At 34.8% G+C, this 19,097-nt stretch overlaps 2 protein-coding genes across 6 annotated transcripts in view; one reads left to right on the top strand and one right to left on the bottom strand.

Moving 5' to 3' along the window:
* The window catches only part of SERCA (ATPase sarcoplasmic/endoplasmic reticulum Ca2+ transporting SERCA), a 58,811-nt gene that overhangs the window by 31,860 nt on the left and 7,854 nt on the right, over window positions 1-19,097 (top strand). For 3 of the 5 annotated variants that reach the window (XM_018446854.1, XM_018446855.1, XM_018446857.1), the window contains exons 3-13: window positions 1,743-1,760; window positions 8,249-8,331; window positions 9,226-9,612; window positions 9,828-10,315; window positions 10,479-11,484; window positions 11,930-12,150; window positions 12,219-12,354; window positions 12,431-12,583; window positions 12,681-12,814; window positions 12,892-13,009; window positions 13,116-13,316. In XM_018446854.1, the coding sequence (XP_018302356.1) occupies window positions 1,743-1,760; window positions 8,249-8,331; window positions 9,226-9,612; window positions 9,828-10,315; window positions 10,479-11,484; window positions 11,930-12,150; window positions 12,219-12,354; window positions 12,431-12,583; window positions 12,681-12,814; window positions 12,892-13,009; window positions 13,116-13,316 (2,945 nt within the window). Of the gene's footprint in view, window positions 1-1,742; window positions 1,761-8,248; window positions 8,332-9,225; window positions 9,613-9,827; window positions 10,316-10,478; window positions 11,485-11,929; window positions 12,151-12,218; window positions 12,355-12,430; window positions 12,584-12,680; window positions 12,815-12,891; window positions 13,010-13,115; window positions 13,317-19,097 lie in introns of those variants that run through there. The other 2 variants (XM_018446858.1, XM_018446859.1) reach the window with 1 other exon arrangement.
* The window catches only part of LOC108721993 (uncharacterized), a 110,511-nt gene continuing 106,001 nt past the window's right edge, over window positions 14,588-19,097 (bottom strand). Inside the window, 1 exon segment of the mRNA XM_073512025.1 lies at window positions 14,588-14,645. The gene's annotated coding sequence lies outside the window, so the exon portion shown is untranslated.

Genomic DNA, 19,097 nt, shown 5'->3' with positions numbered 1-19,097 from the left:
TGATGATTCAACAAGATTATTTTCTGTATCTAGCTAAATTTCTAGGTATTACAGCAAAAATATCCTTTCCATGAAAATATAATGAATCTGAAACATCAACATACATAACTGATATATGAAAAGAATGATTTTGTTGATGTATTTACAAAATTAATTATCAGAGCTGAAAATAATTTTGTTGGACTATCAAAATAATTGTGTAGGACGTTCAAACTTGATGATAATGCTGCAAAAAGTGTTGACGTCCTAAACCTTAAATTAGTTCAAGCGTTTTACATAATTATTTTGATGGGAACAAAATTATTTTTAGATTTTTATTTTGCTAAAATTTTAGAATCTTCAACAAAATTATTCTTTCTGAGTACATACCGGTGTTCCTATGTTCGGTTTTCTAATAGCGAATTCAGTTGGACGCAGTTGGATGCACTGGTACACATTTACACATTTAAACTGTACACTGATCTAATCTGAGTAAAGATGAAATACCTCAAATGATAAAATACCCAATATATATTTTACTAAACATCACTAAACTATATAGAGATTTCGCGATTTAACCCGTTTATATATTTTTTTTAAACATACATCTTTACGTTGATTTGTATATGACAGCTTTAATGTGCACGAGCGTGCACTAGTGCGTCTAACTGAAATCGCTATTAGGCAAGATGTCTTACGAGGTTCTGCCTTTTCCCAATGTGTAAATATTTATACAACGATGCTATTAGAATTCACAGAGACGCATGATCGCCCACACACCCAATTTCTAGACGTTAATGAACGCTCGAAAGAGTAATCGACCTCGTGGATTAAACTAGATCGGGGATTCTCTTCTTATGTATGATAAAAATATCTGACCTTTTGGCGCGTAACAGCGAATTCATTTCATCAACATTATTCAAATAATCATTAATATTCAAATAATCGTTAATATTCAAATAATCGTTAATATTCAAATAATTGTTAAAATTCTTGAGTTTTGCTTACGACTCTGTTTTAGACCTCAACTATTTTGAAGGTCATCTTTATATTAATTTAGTTAATTTATTATTTTTTAATGCTTTCGAAATAGTTTTTAAAATAATTGCCTATTGAGTTTTCCCGATGGACGTTCGATCTCTTGGAGAAGCCGGTATTATAACGTGTATAATATTTTAAGCGAAATTCGATAATATTGAACAAACCTCGACAAAACTTCGATCCATTTCGCATTAGCGAGAGAACTTCTATAACGTCTATTATAAATCTTTCCAGCATTCAAAAACTGTCACCTGCACGTTTAACTCAACCACTATATAGATATCCCCCTAGGTACGCCTATTTTGCACGTCAAATTCGTTTTCGTGGTTTCCTTCAATTTGTTCGCGTCAAATTATGGGATTCTCCACTCTTGGCATTTCTGTATAATTTCAACTAGGACACCTTAAAGCGGATCCTTCACAGCGTTTAAATACTTTGGATTGAACAATAATTTTTATATGTACTTATAAAGTATGTATTCACTGTTTAATTTTTAAAAAATTTAAATTATTTTCCACAGTAATTTAAATATTTGCATTTGATAATTATGAAGTTATTTAAAGTTAATTGCTAAGCTTTTCTATTTTAAAATCCTATGAGAAGTGTACTTTTTGCAGCAATCATTGTTATTTAAAATAATACTGATTTACATTTCTGCGCGAATTTTATTATTCGATATATAGATGAGGCGATATTTTAATGTTTTCCTTTTTATGTTACAGAATTGCCAGCTGAGGAGGGTGAGTACCAACGAACTATCGTCTCTTAACGTCTTGATGTAGAAAACAGGTTTGCGACAAATTGGCATACAAATTATTTTTGATGTAGCAAGGCAAGTTTGTAAATCGGGGAACTCATTTTTTTTTTCCTTACACCTCGTTTTTATATCGAGCTGACTTTGTCAGCGTTGTATTAGGTGCTAATTTATAATTTATAAGTCTCCGAATTTCTCTTCTCGCCTGTCTCGATAAACGTTGGTCGTTTGTAGGGAAGATTTTCGCCACGTGTTTGCTGTCAAAGTAGGTCAGCACACTTGCTCTTGGAATTCCATAAGCTTTGAGAATTAGCATCGCTACGTTGTATGCACTTACAAATGCGACACATTGCCGTCAATTTGATCTGCCGCTCGCAAAATCGTTTTTGCAACTTCGGAAAATCCTCGGGATTATTCAGGAACTTTACGATGTCAATTAATCAAAACAAAAGGTGTGAAAAAAAGGTACGAAAGACGAATGTTCATGGAATGAGTATACCCATTCTTTATATATTATAGAAGAATAAAATATAAGAAATATGATAAATACGGAATATAAATATTCAATACTTTTAAAAATACAATAAGAAAATAAATATTCATTATACTTTTTATGATAAATGCTTTTTATATATTCGAGCTCTTTGAACGTAACGTCAAGCATAGATCTTTCCAGCTTGCATTTTCTCATCGTTTTTTGATCTCTTTGGTAAATGTCTCTTTCTAACTTTATATATCTCTCTTCTATAATTAAAAATCTGTAAATAATAAATCTAATCTGATACAATAACAAAAAATCTCCAATAAAATGTTCTTTTTCCGAGACTTATCTACTAATAAAGGATTATAGGAAGACATCAGGTGCGTACAGTCTGCAAAAAGTAACTAAAATTGAAAATTTGTACTTTCCGTATAAAAATAAATACATTACATATGAAACGGTTTAATAAAAAGTCAATAATTGTCTTTAACGATGCAATTTTATAGTTTAAATGAAAATTTTCTCGTTTTATCTTAATATATTATTTTTCAAAAATATGTCTACTCATTGAAATAATTTTTTATCCAAATACTAAATCGCGGCCAAACTTTGTATATTTAACTTTTTGTATATAATTTTTTTGTTTATAACTTCTGATACAGTGTAGAAAAATTTGTATTTTTTTTTTCATTTTGTTACAAAATACGTGTAATCCTTAAGGAGATAGCAGCAAAGATAAAGTATTTGACGAAACGTTCTATAGATATAAAATAACGTATCGACAAAAGGAAATGTAGGAAAGGTATATTGCACGACTGTCACGGGAGACTTGCAGGATCCAGGGAATACCCGGACCTTTTACCCCATTTGTCGAAAGACGTCAGCGCATAGCACCGTACGTCGTCTTCGACTCGTAATTGCATCGGTATTGCACTCGACCCGCACAGAAACTCGCGCTATCTTTCCGTCGACCTTCGGCGATGAATCGACCCGCCGTAGTCGCAGCTCTCGTTCGGCGTTATCGTTCATGACGCGGTATAACTAGAATAAAAAAAAAAAGAATGAGAATCGAGAGAAAAATTTTCACATTTTCCGAAAATGCGTCCTGGATTGCATCAAACTGCAGAAATTGACTTCGATAAGTCGGAGTCAAATTGGTTTGAAAGCGTGACAGCTGACGTTGACGATTAGATCGATTGCAGGCGTGGAATTTGTATCGCTACTACGTATGCGTGTATGCATTTCAATATATAATAGATTCCGCTGAAAAGCAATTACGTGAAAATTAGATCGACCCTGCCGCGCGCTATTAAAACGCGAAGCTTAATACATTAATCAGTGAGATCGAGCCTGCAAATAATAAATGTTTTCGGCTTTATCGAAGATAAATAGACGATAAGATATAGCCAACGGCGTTATTGAATTAATACCGTTTGAAGGCAATAATATCCAAATTCCACTGAGTTTTTCGACTTATTCTGATAATGTATAAAAGTTTTTTTTTACCTTACAATAAGAGACGTGCTTTTCATTACGACTTTTTGCGAAGCTCCTATGGGAGTAATTTTCTTTACACACAAATGAACAGAGCTATAGACATCGTTCCTTTACAAGCTCAAAATTGCCGTCATTTGAATGAGTTCTCTTGATTTCGTGGTAATTAGCATTACTTGACAAATTTGACTATCTAAAAAATTATATTCAATGTTTTTGCACTGAAAGAAAATTTTCGGTATTTATGGTTATAATTATGTATTACTATAATTATAGTTATTACTGTTGTGTTAAAACGTTAGTAGAAGGTCACCGATACTAACATACCACTTTGTTTTTGGACAATATTTTTTAAACAAAAGTTAAAGAAAAAACACAAATATATATATAAAGTAAAAAATATCTTCTATCAAGTAATATAGCAGTTTTTGTAATAGGTACTGTTTGCAATTATGCTATAATTAACTTTTTTTATAAGATAATCAAAAATAAGTGTTTAACAAAATGGGCTTCAAAACTGACACAGTAATGTCACATATTCCTATCCTTTTTCTGTAATAGGAATCATCTGTACAAAATACTTACAATGAATGTACATAAGATTTTCTATAGATTCTTTTTATTTCGATATAAATTATTTTTTGTTTATTTATATGCATACCTTATGCTATTCTGTAAGACGCAATTTCTATTTTTGAGGGTTTTCCCATAAATATACGATTGCTTTCAGCTCTGATAGGGCTATTTCGTGCTATAATACAACACTATAAATAAAAGTTAGCTTATGAGCTATCTTACAGACAGATGCACCTGTCTTTCATGCTACACTAAGATTTTATATTTAAAACCGAAAAAATAAGAAAGAAGAAAATATAAATAAAATTGATTTAAAAATATGTAAAACGATGTAATATTATCAATAATATTATCACTATTATTTAAATTACGCACTTCGCAAAAGAAAATCGTAAGAATTTTATTTTTGCATTTATAGAATTCGTTTTTAGCTGATTTTGTATGGAAACAAATATATAAATTATGAATTTTTACTTCTCTAATTATCTAAATAAATCATGTTTTTATCTCTATATAAAATTTAATAGTTAGTTTTTTGAGGAATAAGGGAGTGTCTCTTCAGGATACCTATATCAATATCGGCGACTTTCCTTTAATAACTATATATACTTTTATTAACAAATATATATATATCTAGTTAGTACTGAATATGACAAATTATAGTTATTACCGTAAAAATGGTCGCAATTGCTATAAATTATGGTAACATATAATTACAGTCATCAAAAACTTTTCTCTCAGTGTGGCTAACAACAAATTGCAGTGATCTTTTCCGAAACCTATTTACTTGATGAATTTGAACGACGTACGAATAATTCGCGCAATTCGAGCAATTAGAATAAAAGAAAGAGGAATACATAATAGGCGCACTTCTCCCTTCCTTGGAATCGAGTCGAAGTCAGACACGCAATATTTTATTGTTTCACCGTTATTATCGCACTTTATATAATCCTGAAACGCGTCGGAGGAGAGCGCGATCAAGGTCGTATTAATGAGATTCCTGTCGTAAATTAATCGTGCGGCCGGTTACGAACGCACAACTGCCTGTAATCGTTGCCGCGCTCTGTCCGTCATACATGTGCCCGCGGTCTCTCTGTGCACGCCACGCTCTATCGGCCGATTGACAACGTCTATTGTCACACGCTGAATCCGGTAATGAAGCATGTTACACGTATGCACGTGGGTGAGAGCAAGAAGGGAGGAGGGGGACGTGGAGAAATGTGCGCTGGTCCGCAGCACTATACAGCACGTCATACCACGATATTAATTTCTGAGACGCGGCGGAATGTGCACTGCGATATTACGTACAATTTATGTAACGAAATGCATACGTGTAACGTTATTTGCGTTAAACCGGAAGGCATACCGTGTATTAAAAGTGATCTTAATATACTGTATTAATGCAATTAATGTATGTATAGGAACTATATGCATATGTAATTTACATAATTAGCAGAATTAAGAGGGGCACCTCATGTATCGTGCTGAAAATAATGTAATTTTTCGGAATTTTTTAATAGGAGACTATATATGATAAATTCTTTTGAAATTTTCAGGATACGTTATTGTAATATTGAACTACTAAAAAAATATTTTTTTGATAGAAAAACAATGTGAATTTTATATTTATAATAATTTAATTTTGGTTCGTCGGCGTTGACGGCGTGCAATGTAACGCTGCTTATATTCATCCGAAACAAAAAAAACAAAAACGATTTCTTTTTTAAGGTTTACGTTATTAATTGAACTTATTTTTAAAGAGAATAATATCAAATTATAAAAATGGCGACACTTAGAAGAAAAAATTTCGATTTTTACGGAAACTTTCGTGTTAATTATGTAATAAAAGTAATTTATTTAAACAATTTATTTATACACACAACACACACAAACAACAACACAAATGTCAATTTGATACTATATAGTGTCAAATTGACACAATATAGTATCAAATTTAACTATTGTTTTGGTAAAAAATAATGATATATTTAGGAGCAGTGGCGACTCGCGTTAAGTTAAATTTGACACTATAAATTTAACAGTGTATAGCCACTATTGTTTAATTTACGCAGTTTGCAAAAGAAAATCGTAAGAATTTTATTTTCGTATTTGTAGAATTTATATTTAACTGATTGTTGGTATTTTTAGTCAGTTATGTCAATGCAACAACATGCAGATGTTCAACTTAAAATATTTTGGTAATACAAGTGCCTAACTCGTTAATTTTTATGTTGATTATGTATCATTCATTATTCGATTACGAATGAATTTCAATGTAAAGATGCAGCTATTTCTGTTTATTACTTAATTGTTTAATTAAACGTTTGAAAAAGTCCTTGGAAATTATGTATAAATTATTTCTTTATTGCTGTTTTTCTCTTCTGACTAGCAAATGGTTTGATGCAATTTGTAATTGTTCCTAATGAAATACATTTTATTTATTATTACTTAATCTAATTTTGTTAAAAATCAACTATTGTTGTCTAATCTTTTACATAAAAAATGTTAAGCTTTATTACTGTAAAAACTATTATCTTACCATCGAAGCTTCGTTACTTTGTTGTTTGCAATCTCCATAAAATTCGTTAAAGAAGAAGAAAAAACGTGTGATCTAATTCGCTAAAAGGAAAATGGGGAAAAATGGAATGGAGAAAGGGAGTGATACTTATATAATTGCCAGATAATCGAATTTTCGCACATCTCTTTGACGCCTGCTGTAAATTACAATTAATGAAATCATCAAGCGTGGAGCAATGACGTCAATCGCGTGCAAGCAAAAGGCGCCAGCCATCAAGGACGCCCAGGGCTTGCCCCTGACTAGTTTATAATTTTTATCCTTTCTTGACGCATATTGTAGAATGTGTCTTCGACGGTGTGTCGACACGTACAAATGAGTACCTGCTTACGAAAATGTTTCCTTATGACATCAAATTAACTCCTCGTGTATACGAAGCATATGTTGCTTTCGATTAAACTAGAACCTTTAGCACGTTCCGTTTAAATGACAATGTCACATTGGAAATGCAATTTGCTAAATTTTTCAATTGCTTTAGTAATTTGGATTTAAAAAGAAACAACTCTGTAATTATTGCATAAAAAATAATGCTTGATCTGAACTTACGACGTTTATGACATTAAGATTTATGTGAAATATATTTATTATTAAATATATTTTTATTGTAGTGCAAGGTAAGAGACACGTAACAGTTTTTCTTACAATTTTACCACAACAAATCTTTTTCCTTAATAAGAATTATAATATCACAGTGGTTTTATGATTCTTATTTAATAAAGAAAAATCATAATACCACAGTGGTTTTATGATTTTTACTTAATAAGTAAGAATCATAAAATTGTGGTAAAATTGCAAGAAAAACTGTTACAAAATATTTTTTCCTGAGACATAAAGCCTTGTCAATGAGACATACTATTTGCGAACGCACGTTATGTTGCTAGTAATAATGCAAGGTCACGTAACAATGAGGTATTGTTGATAATTGTATTCAGTATTGATTTCATCATTGTACACTACTTATATACTATGTTTAATGTATTTTAATATATATGTTTTTAAAGTAGATTTACTGTTTTTTGTTAAGAACTAGCATCGATATATTCATATAATTATATGTTAAATTGAGTATTTGTACTATTTTTACTTTAAAAAATTAAGTGCATGTTGAGATAGAGTTCTACAATTTATAATTTTTTTTTAAGTTTTATGCCAATTTGTCGCAATAATTATCACGTCAGGTGTTAGAATAGTATTAAAACTACTATTTATGAAATTAAATTTTGAATGAGTAAGAATTACGAGACATATTATTATACTGTAACAAAAATTCACTTTTTCTTTAAATCTTTCCTTATTTCATGCATTGCGCAAGATTGTTGACAGTACTTAATTTATTTCTCGCTTACAGGAAAATCCATCTGGCAACTCGTCCTGGAACAGTTCGATGACCTTCTAGTTAAGATTCTTCTATTAGCTGCTATTATTTCTTTTGTAAGTATAAGACATCATAGAGAGATATATATTAAAAAATTATAAATAAAATTTTATTTAAAGTTTAAATTTTAAATTAGACAGAAATTTGCGTAACAAATAAACTTCTTCTGACATAAATACGTATTTGAAAAAAGTTAAATCTAAAAAAAAAATGTAAATTAAGTCTGTTTAATATACATGGTTGGTATTATCATTAGTAATTACGATTCATAACCTAAAGACTTTCATGATTCAATCTTTCATAGAAACTATAATGTTAAATGTTCAAGATATTTTTTTTCTTGTCGAATTTTCCGGTGCATGGTGCTTCGTTAAAAGCACTGTAATTATATGTTTACGGGGGTTCAAGGGTAAATGAGGCTAAATATATCTTTTATGAGAGGTGAAAAAATAGCATATTGATTTCAAGTAGCTGTGGTGATCTGATTTTCTCTGAGCGCATAAGAGAAATGTGTAACATTCACTATGGAGTTTGATCTATAAATTACAGAAATTAAGTATATAATTCATCACTACGTTAGATGTAATAGCTTATAGAGAAAAGAAATTTTTTGGCACCGTGTATATGTCTTAGAAAATTTATCTTTGATCTTCTAACATGTATTTTTATATATTTAACATACATACGTTTGTATTTTTTGAAATATATTAGCTGACATCGCTGTGGTGGCGAAGAGAGAAAACTGCTTAATATTTTCTTAATTTTAAATATTTGCTCTTTCTGAGAGCTCATTTTCTATGGAATTTTAATTTGTAGCTAAATTGTTATTTAAAAACGACATGTGAACAAAAAGATGTGCAATTATTCAATAATTTGCTGAGAAACATAAACATATACTCTTTATTCGCTATTTTTTAAGTCTCTCTGATCTAGTATCTATTTCTCGTCAGGTATTAGCCTTATTTGAAGAGCACGAGGATGCGTTCACGGCCTTCGTCGAACCCTTTGTCATCCTGCTTATCCTTATCGCCAATGCCGTGGTCGGTGTCTGGCAAGAACGAAATGCCGAGTCTGCGATTGAGGCGCTCAAGGAATACGAACCCGAGATGGGTAAAGTTGTACGAGGGGACAAATCTGGTGTTCAGAGGATTCGGGCCAAAGAGATCGTGCCCGGCGATATTGTAGAAATATCAGTCGGCGACAAGATCCCAGCTGATATCCGTCTGTCCAAAATCTTTTCGACTACCCTCAGGATCGATCAGTCGATTCTAACTGGGGAATCGGTGTCCGTGATCAAGCACACCGACCCTGTGGCCGACCCACGCGCTGTCAATCAGGTAAAGCAACTGTATAAAAACATTTCCAATACTTTTTCTAACACCATCTCTCAAGTATCAACAGTATAACTTCGAAAGTTCATATTCGAAAAAAATTGTAAATGTATAAAAACTTTTATTCGTAAGATTTTCGAAGTTCGTTCATGTGATTACTTGATCATGCAACTCTTGACAACGTTTGTTCATAAATTTTGTTTTGCTATTTTTTTATATAGGATAAGAAGAACATCTTGTTCTCTGGTACCAACGTCGCCGCTGGAAAAGCTCGCGGTGTCGTTATTGGAACCGGCTTAAACACGGCCATCGGTAAGATCCGTACGGAGATGTCGGAGACCGAGGAAATCAAGACACCGTTGCAGCAGAAATTGGATGAGTTCGGCGAGCAATTGTCGAAAGTTATTTCCGTAATTTGCGTTGCTGTATGGGCCATCAATATTGGCCATTTCAACGATCCAGCTCACGGTGGTTCTTGGATTAAGGGTGCCATTTACTATTTTAAAATTGCTGTCGCTCTCGCTGTAGCCGCTATTCCTGAAGGCTTGCCCGCTGTAATCACAACTTGCTTAGCTCTGGGTACCAGGCGTATGGCCAAAAAGAACGCCATTGTACGATCTTTGCCATCCGTAGAGACTCTGGGTTGTACATCCGTCATTTGCTCCGATAAAACTGGCACTCTGACGACTAACCAGATGTCCGTTAGCCGGTAAGATGATTAAGTAAACAGGATTATGTATTATGACATAGATTTCACTTATAAATTTTTAATAAAGTAACACGAAATACGAAAATTTTCTTTTTTTTCTTAGTTTTATATATTTAAATAAAAATATTAGTTTATAATTTTTTAAATATTTTAACATTTATAGAATGTTCATCTTTGACAAGATTGAGGGTAATGATAGCAGCTTCCATGAATTCGAAATCACCGGCTCGACTTATGAACCCATCGGTGAGGTCTTCTTGAGAGGTCAGAAAATTAGAGGACAAGATTATGAAACATTGCACGAGATCAGTACAATCTGCATCATGTGCAACGATTCTGCTATCGACTTTAACGAGTTCAAACAGGCATTCGAGAAGGTCGGTGAGGCTACAGAGACCGCTTTGATCGTTCTCGCCGAGAAAATCAATCCGTTTGGTGTCCCAAAAAGCGGTTTGGATCGCCGAGCTGGCGCTATTATCGTCAGGCAGGATATGGAAACAAAGTGGAAGAAGGAATTCACGCTAGAGTTCTCTCGTGATCGCAAGTCCATGTCATCGTACTGCGTGCCTCTGAAATCATCGAAACTAGGAACTGGACCGAAATTATTCGTCAAGGGTGCGACGGAAGGTGTATTGGACAGGTGCACACATTGCCGCGTCGGTGGTCAAAAGATTCCTCTGACTTCGACCCTGAAAAACCGCATTCTGGATTTGACCCGCCAATATGGAACTGGTAGGGATACCTTGCGCTGCCTTGCTCTCGCCACCGCTGATCACCCGATGAAGCCTGACGATATGGATCTGGGCGACTCCACTAAATTCTACACATACGAAAAAGATCTCACATTTATTGGTGTGGTGGGCATGCTCGATCCACCTCGCAAAGAAGTATTTGATTCGATTGCTAGGTGCCGCGCTGCTGGCATTCGCGTAATCGTTATCACCGGCGATAACAAAGCTACTGCCGAAGCCATTTGCCGACGTATTGGAGTCTTCGGTGAGGATGAAGACACCACCGGCAAGTCATATTCCGGACGTGAATTTGATGATCTGCCGACATCAGAACAGAAAGCGGCTTGCGCCAGAGCTCGCCTCTTCTCTCGCGTAGAACCGGCTCATAAGTCAAAGATCGTGGAATTCTTACAAGGCATGAATGAAATTTCTGCTATGGTAAGTCAGATTTTTCTACTCATTCGTTATCATCATAAATAATGCTATTGAATCCAGTCTATTGAATCGATTTGAATATTAACTCCCTCTTGATTTTGTTACAGTTGCAATTTTGAAAACGGCTTGTAAACCCTTTGCTTACTTTTCAGAAGAATAATTGGACTGCGATTTGTTTATCCCTAATTAGCTTAAGATTTATTATATGTTTTGAATACTTTATTTCTATCACAGTAAAATATATTTTCTACTCAAAATTCTTAATATCATACGCAAGATGGCAATTCTTGAAATCGAAGCCGAATTTTCTGTTTGACAATTATTTTAGACAGCACTAAACTATTCAACATCATATTAGCCTAACATTAATTAATGTAAAACAAATATTTGTCATTTAAAAGAGTATTTAAAAGAAATTACAAAATTTTGTGTCATTTTACTTCTACAGACTGGTGATGGTGTGAATGATGCTCCTGCCTTGAAGAAGGCTGAGATCGGTATCGCTATGGGCTCTGGTACCGCAGTCGCGAAATCGGCTTCAGAGATGGTGTTGGCAGACGACAATTTCTCTTCCATCGTAGCTGCTGTAGAGGAAGGCCGTGCCATCTATAATAACATGAAACAATTTATCCGTTACCTCATTTCTTCCAACATCGGCGAAGTCGTCAGGTATTTACGAGATATATGAGTATAGTGAGGAGTTAAGATTGAATTATTATCCGTATGTTACTTTACAGTATATTCTTGACCGCCGCTCTTGGTCTTCCCGAAGCACTGATTCCGGTCCAACTTCTGTGGGTCAACTTGGTCACTGATGGTCTTCCAGCTACTGCTCTCGGTTTCAATCCACCCGATTTGGACATTATGAGCAAGGTAATGTAACAATTAAAGAGATGTACTACTGCCATACATCAAATGCAAGCTTTAGTAACTCATGCATTTTTTATAGCCTCCTCGCAAAGCTGACGAATCCCTGATTTCTGGATGGTTGTTTTTCCGTTACCTGGCTATTGGTGGATATGTAGGCGCTGCCACCGTTGGTTCAGCTGCTTGGTGGTTCATGTACAGTCCAAATGGCCCTCAAATGAATTACTATCAAGTTGTAAGTTTTGACAAGAATTTGGATTGTTTATATTTAGAATTATCTAAAGATTTGAATAATTATTCTCTAATTAACGTTCATCATTTGCACAATATAGACTCACCACTTGGCATGTATTGGCGGTGGAAACGAATTCAAGGGTATTAATTGCAAGATATTTGCTGATCCTCATCCCATGACTATGGCTCTCTCTGTATTGGTCACCATTGAAATGTTAAATGCCATGAACAGGTGAAAAAACACTTGTAACCTATTTTGTATAAGAATTGTTTCAGAACTATATAATAAATTTATATATTTCTCTATAGCTTGTCTGAGAATCAGTCGCTCATCTCCATGCCGCCTTGGTCCAACATGTGGCTCATTGCATCCATGGCTCTTTCTTTCACACTCCATTTTGTCATCTTGTACGTCGATGTTCTTTCGGTAAGTAAATATTTACATCAAGATTGTAGAAGCGAATGATTAAAGAATTTTACTATTTGAATTTGTAGAGCAAAAGTTGTAAGCACTGTTAACTGTTTTGTTTCAGTCCGTATTCCAAGTGACCCCACTAACGTTTGAAGAATGGGTTACCGTTATGAAGTTCTCCATTCCAGTGGTACTTCTCGACGAAACCTTGAAGTTCGTTGCCAGAAAGATCACAGACGGTGAGAATCCAATTTACACCGTGCATTGGATCGTTCTAATGTGGGCTGTGTTCTTTGGACTGTTGCATATCTGTCCCATATAGAACGTCCGTGAAATAATAATATTAGTCTAGCAGACGATGTTTTTTTCCTATGGAAAAGCATCCGCGACTAAATCCTTGGACTCGCAATTGCATTTAACCGAAGCTCTTCCCACCGTGACGCGGGAAGGCGCGAGATAAGTTATTAACAGAGTGCGTTCAAGTGAGATTTTAACAAATTTGACTGTTGTGCATGGTGTTAGTACGATCATATATGAAATATGCCACCAAGGCCCACCATGCCCGCATTACACACCGTACCCTGACGTCGCTCAACGATCACGGGTTTCGAGTGGCATCGAGTGATCTAAGAGAGACCCCGTCGTAAATCAAAGATTGTGATCGTTAAATTATTTTCTACGAGTGCCTTTTGAACATTGAATTTCCTCTGCAACAAACACGAAAACTGTTCATAGATGTTCTTTCCGATATAGATATTTCCGATATGTTCGACGATCCAATCCTCCTCCTTTTTTTGCACTATTATTTATACTTTTTTTTTAATCTTGTGCACGTTTCGATATGATTAGCAACAGATAAATTATTTGGTAATTGTAGCAGATCCTGATAATGCACTAACACAATTAAAATTTACATTAATTTACGAATGTCTTCCATCTGTGTTTCTTGCCGATTAATAATGTTACAACATAAACTTTTATATCTTTGCATGTTCGAAGCGTATTATTGATCTTGATCGATTTGAAAAGTACAAAGTAGTTTACCCGCTAACCATATCGGGGATAGTAACTTCGGTTTCGGCGCAAACAAATACATTTGCGACGTATCATTTTTGTAGAATAATACGCACGTTTACACAACGAAGACAATAAAACATTCGGCAGAAATACAGATTGAACGGACATTAGTAGTAGTAGTAGTAGTAGTAGTATTATATTTGTCTCCTGATTTTATTTTCAGGCTCAGTTTAATGCACGCACGCAACAAATTAGCACAACATTCGGTTAACGCGATTAATGTATAATCTCACTAAATCTGTTTACATTTACATTTCTTTTCTGTTGCTTTCAATGTTGCTTGTTATAAATATTTATTAATCAATTCTTAGCATCTGGTGTGCCCGTTTCTACTCTGAAGTCAGAACTGGAGCTGTCTGAGCGTTTGCTGAAATTTCAAGGAAATGCGTGGACTTCGCACTAACGGATCTCATTTTGTATCCTGCATACCGTGTCTTCCTTCCTATAGAGATAATGCATGCACGGTATAATTAACAGCACGTTTTGTAAGATCCTTTCTTATAATCTATTCTTTTCAATTATACTGACCTCTGCTGTGCCATGCGATCAATCGATTAATTTAACTTTGCGCGTCCTTCATATTCATGTTAATATATATTCTTAACAATTAAACAAAATGGAAAAGTTTATTTTTACCGGATGATGTTTTTGCGTGTTATTCTCTTATTGAGATTTTTCGTCTGTAACGAATGCAATAAACGTGAAATAAGATTTTGTAAATATCTACATAATCAATATTCTTTTAGATTAGAGATAGATGATAGAATGAAACAGATTGTCACAAAATTAGCGAGGATCGCGATTGGCACAGCAGAATTTCTTCTAATTTTTCTTTGGTACGCGAACACAACATCTATTCCCTATGTATGTATATAATCCGTATGTGTGATTTATGCATTTGAAAGGTTTACGCAATACAACAGATTCGCGTATCGCTAATTTCCGGATATGGACTGCAAAGGCTCGTAAGTGTAAGATAAGGCAATCGTTAAGCAGAGGAAAAACAGTTGACCTTCATTACCTCTCTCGTACGCTCGAAACTGACGGGGCAGTCCATAGAATTTCTAGTGCGTTCGTTCATGTCAATATCTGAGCAGTGTTCCGAACGCATATACACTCATCGTCGGGATTGATTATCCATTTTTATCAATGATAATATTGAATATCTACAATTAATTATAGAATCAATTAAACGACGCGTAGATTTTTTTTAAAATAAATTTGTCGTTAAGAATGATACTTAGTGATAGTTAGGCGTATCTATTTTTTATTTCTGGCTCCCGAAAATCTTTTCATATTTAGTTTATTTTTCAAATGCGTAGAAGAATCCTAGTTTGCTTTTGATATAGTCCTTAAATAAATTATTTAAAATGTTTAAAAATATTTAGGATATGCGTAACCAACCTAATTTGTTAAATTAAGTTATTAAAATCGAAAGAGTTGAGCAAAACCATCATTCTTTCAAGCAATGAAGTAACCCGACAGTTGCATGCTAAACGCATAGTAAAAGAAACTTTGACTAATGGCTTTTTCTTGTATAAAATTTTCTTAGGGATCGGCGATAATTCTGCTTCATTGAATCGTAATAGTTTTAATAATAAAAAGTTACTCGTTTCATGTAAGTTCGAGCTTTCCCATTTTTTCACTTCCAATGTCTCAGATGATCGCCGATTCTCCAAATTTTTGCATTGAGAGTAAACTTAGTCCCTAATTAGTCGAGGAATTTCTCGATCGAGTGAACGCGAATTCGGTCACTGCCACATAACGAAACGAATAATCGGTGTCGTCACGAGTACGTGGGCCTTCGAAACATCTGGCTGCTTAGTCAGTTCATCCCTTAGAGCGTATCCTGTCGGTGGAAGCGACCGCTAATCAAGGAAGGAAGACTGAAATCGATTAAGTGCTAATAAAGACGGCAACTTCTCGATTCTTTCTTTCCCCGTTTGCTGACGTAAACCCGTCTCTTACGAAACGATATTTCTAGCTTCGCTCGCTACATTCGATTAGAAAAGAAAGCAATCGACAAGAGAGGGCAAATAGCAATACCGTGTCGTAAATGGTGGATTTAAGTGGTTCATTTCCATCGGCAGCTCACGATCCAAGGTGTCATCCAGATCTTCGCAGAGATCGCCGTAATTTCGGCCGTTCGCGATTCGGCGCGCGAGACGCAGCGCGCGAGACGCTTCTCCGCAAACACGTGCAAACGCAACAAGACTGACGATGTGTTCCGGAGAAGAGCGGACGCGTCCGCTGCGTTTTCTTTCTTTTTTTTCCTTCTTCGGCGCGCGACGCATAATAATTTAATTGCGCCGCATCTGGCGATTCAGGAACCGGCCGCGGTCGCGCGGCGCGACATTGTAATATAATTAATTAATTAATTAGTTAACGGTTAAGGCGTGATACTTTGGTATGGGCATAATTAAAACTTAATCAGACCGAACGAGTTAGCGCTGCCGCACTAACGAACTTGTGTCTCGAGTAGTGTTTTGTTCCGCAGTTTAATTTTTAGCACGAGATAAAACTACCGGCTTTTGCGTCCTCTGCGATCGATACCTGTGCGATATTTGTCCTCAATGTCACTTGAAGGAAGATCCATTCGCGTGGATGAATCCTACAATTCGCAGCGGGATAAAAATCGTCGAGAAGCATACGTAATATTTAATTGTCGCACGTAAAAGAGATCTGTTCTCACAATTGTATATCTATATCTGATAAAAATGTTGACCCTAATTAGTATTCGGATTGGATATTTTCTTTAACTGTGTTGTGAAAAGTTATTTTAACAAATATTTTTTCAAATCTTACATAATTTTGCACAATTTTGTTCCTCGGATTTTACTCTTCAATATGAACAAAAAATCGTTCAATTACGTTGATTTTAAGCAAAGATATATAAAGTACACTGGATCCACGAATATCAGTTCAGGAAATTTCGGAGCCAATATCGATTAGGGTTAAACTGCGATTTTTTATATTCTCCGAATCCCGAGGCTTCCTGTGTAATACTTGCCATTATCATGTTCACCCATCGTGGCGCAGAACAATGGATAATGTGCTCATTCGGATGTTCGGACACGCGAGTAATTGGCACGTGTTATCGGAGCACAGGTACGAGCGCGGGGATCAATGCCGGTGCGAAGAGTCTAATGCAGTTCTCTATGACGCTCAATAAGTTTGACGAAATTAATCGGGGAGCACGGATACAGGGGCGACCTAAGTGACGGATCTCGAAAATCGTGCGAATTTCAATTTTTTGCGTCCCACACAGCACAAACTTCCAAAGAATGTCCTAAAGACGTCCGTATGTCTTTCAAACGTCCTAAGGCGACCCAGAACGTCTTTCGGATAAAGTAATGCTGTGTGAGAGTAAATCGTTGAATTTTTAAAGTCTGACAAATATGAGGATATACGTCAACGGAATGATACATTCTTCATCTTCTTTCATTTTTGAAATGTATGTCAATGGAATGATATATTCCTAATCCTCTCTCATTTCTTGATCCTCCAATGATTGAATAGAGATGATTTGTCATTAAATTTAAGAAACAATACTTTCCTTTTCGTTAATGTATTACATACTCGTACGATTTTTTCGGGATTCGTCGCTTATTGTTCCCTCGCATCCGGATTCCTAACTTCGTCCACGATGTATCTGTAAGTACTTGGAGTGTGCATTGTATTTTATGTTGACCGAGAATGACGGGGTAGTGCCATCACGACGAAAGTATACTGCGCGACGTCACGCAAATATCAATGCGATAGATTGATTAAAAAGTTACAATCCTAGCTTCATTAACATATATTTCACATAACGCTATTATAAAAAGAAGGAACGATTTATATTTATTATTATATTCTCTTCGTATATTATATTTGTTAATTATAATTTATTAATTGTCAAAACGTATGTGTGCCGAGAGTTAATTAGCCCATCTCGGTAGATATTTCTCGTTGATCCTTGTGTGACGTTGACAACCAAAACGCGGTGTCGAGCGATGATGAGACTACGATCGCGTCGTTTCCTTCAGGAAGTACCTATTTCTCTAACGATAACGAAGTTAATATTAATATTAATAACTTATGGAATACTATGACATCGAGTGATTTCGAGTATATACACTCGCCGCGGACGCGCTCCGCGGCGAAAGATAGTCGAGAATATAATTCCGGGTGTGAATTATATATCAGATTTCGTAGAGAGACGGAGAAATATAAAAATATAGAAGGATTAAAGAGAAATTGTATACACGAATCCGACTGTTGCGCGTGTTACGATCAAGTCTATGCATATACGATAAGTACAATTACGTTATCATGTAATTATCGCGCCATTCCCTCGTGTGTTGGCGTTCACAATTTGTTTTATTTATCGTCCGATTTACCTTTGTCGTGTATTCAATTTGAGTTCGTACGGAGCGACATTATAACAAGTGAGAATATATGACGACGGAATGATATATAATGCATTACTTGTTATAATAAAAGAATCATGTGTTACTAATGCGTTTCTCGATCCTCCGACGATTGGCCTACTAATCGAAATAATAATTCTCGCTTAAACCCGGCAATTATTGCCATCAGAAAAGGATCGAACACTTAATACGACGTAATAAGTGTTCGGTTCAGTTTATCCCCGCCTAAAACTATTTCAACTTTTCGACCTTTTTTTCTTTCTTGTTGTCTGTTACCTACTCCACCATATTCCGAATGTTTATTGTAACCACAGCTGGCTTAAGACATTCAGACGTTGGTGGGCCAGAATTATATGAAATTTAGAGATTACTGAATGTACACATTTAAAATTTAGAAGGGAAATTTTTTTTATTTATAATTAATTTCTTTCTTCGTAAATAATAAAGTAAGATTAAAGTTTCGGCGAGATGATACTTTTAAAATTATTTATAGGATGATTTGCGGGATTATACTCAGCAATGGTTATTTGGTTCGAATAAAAAGAAACAAAAAAGAGAATTAATGATCCAAAATATGTGTATGAAAAAATATTTAGTATTTTAGTACAATAAAG

This window comes from Mycetomoellerius zeteki, unplaced genomic scaffold (assembly GCF_001594055.1).
Source record: "Mycetomoellerius zeteki isolate Tzet28-1 unplaced genomic scaffold, Tzet1.0 scaffold19, whole genome shotgun sequence".
Taxonomy (NCBI): domain Eukaryota; kingdom Metazoa; phylum Arthropoda; class Insecta; order Hymenoptera; family Formicidae; genus Mycetomoellerius; species Mycetomoellerius zeteki.
The sequence above is the reverse complement of the archived record's forward strand: the minus strand, read 5'-3'. Positions and strand labels throughout refer to the sequence as shown.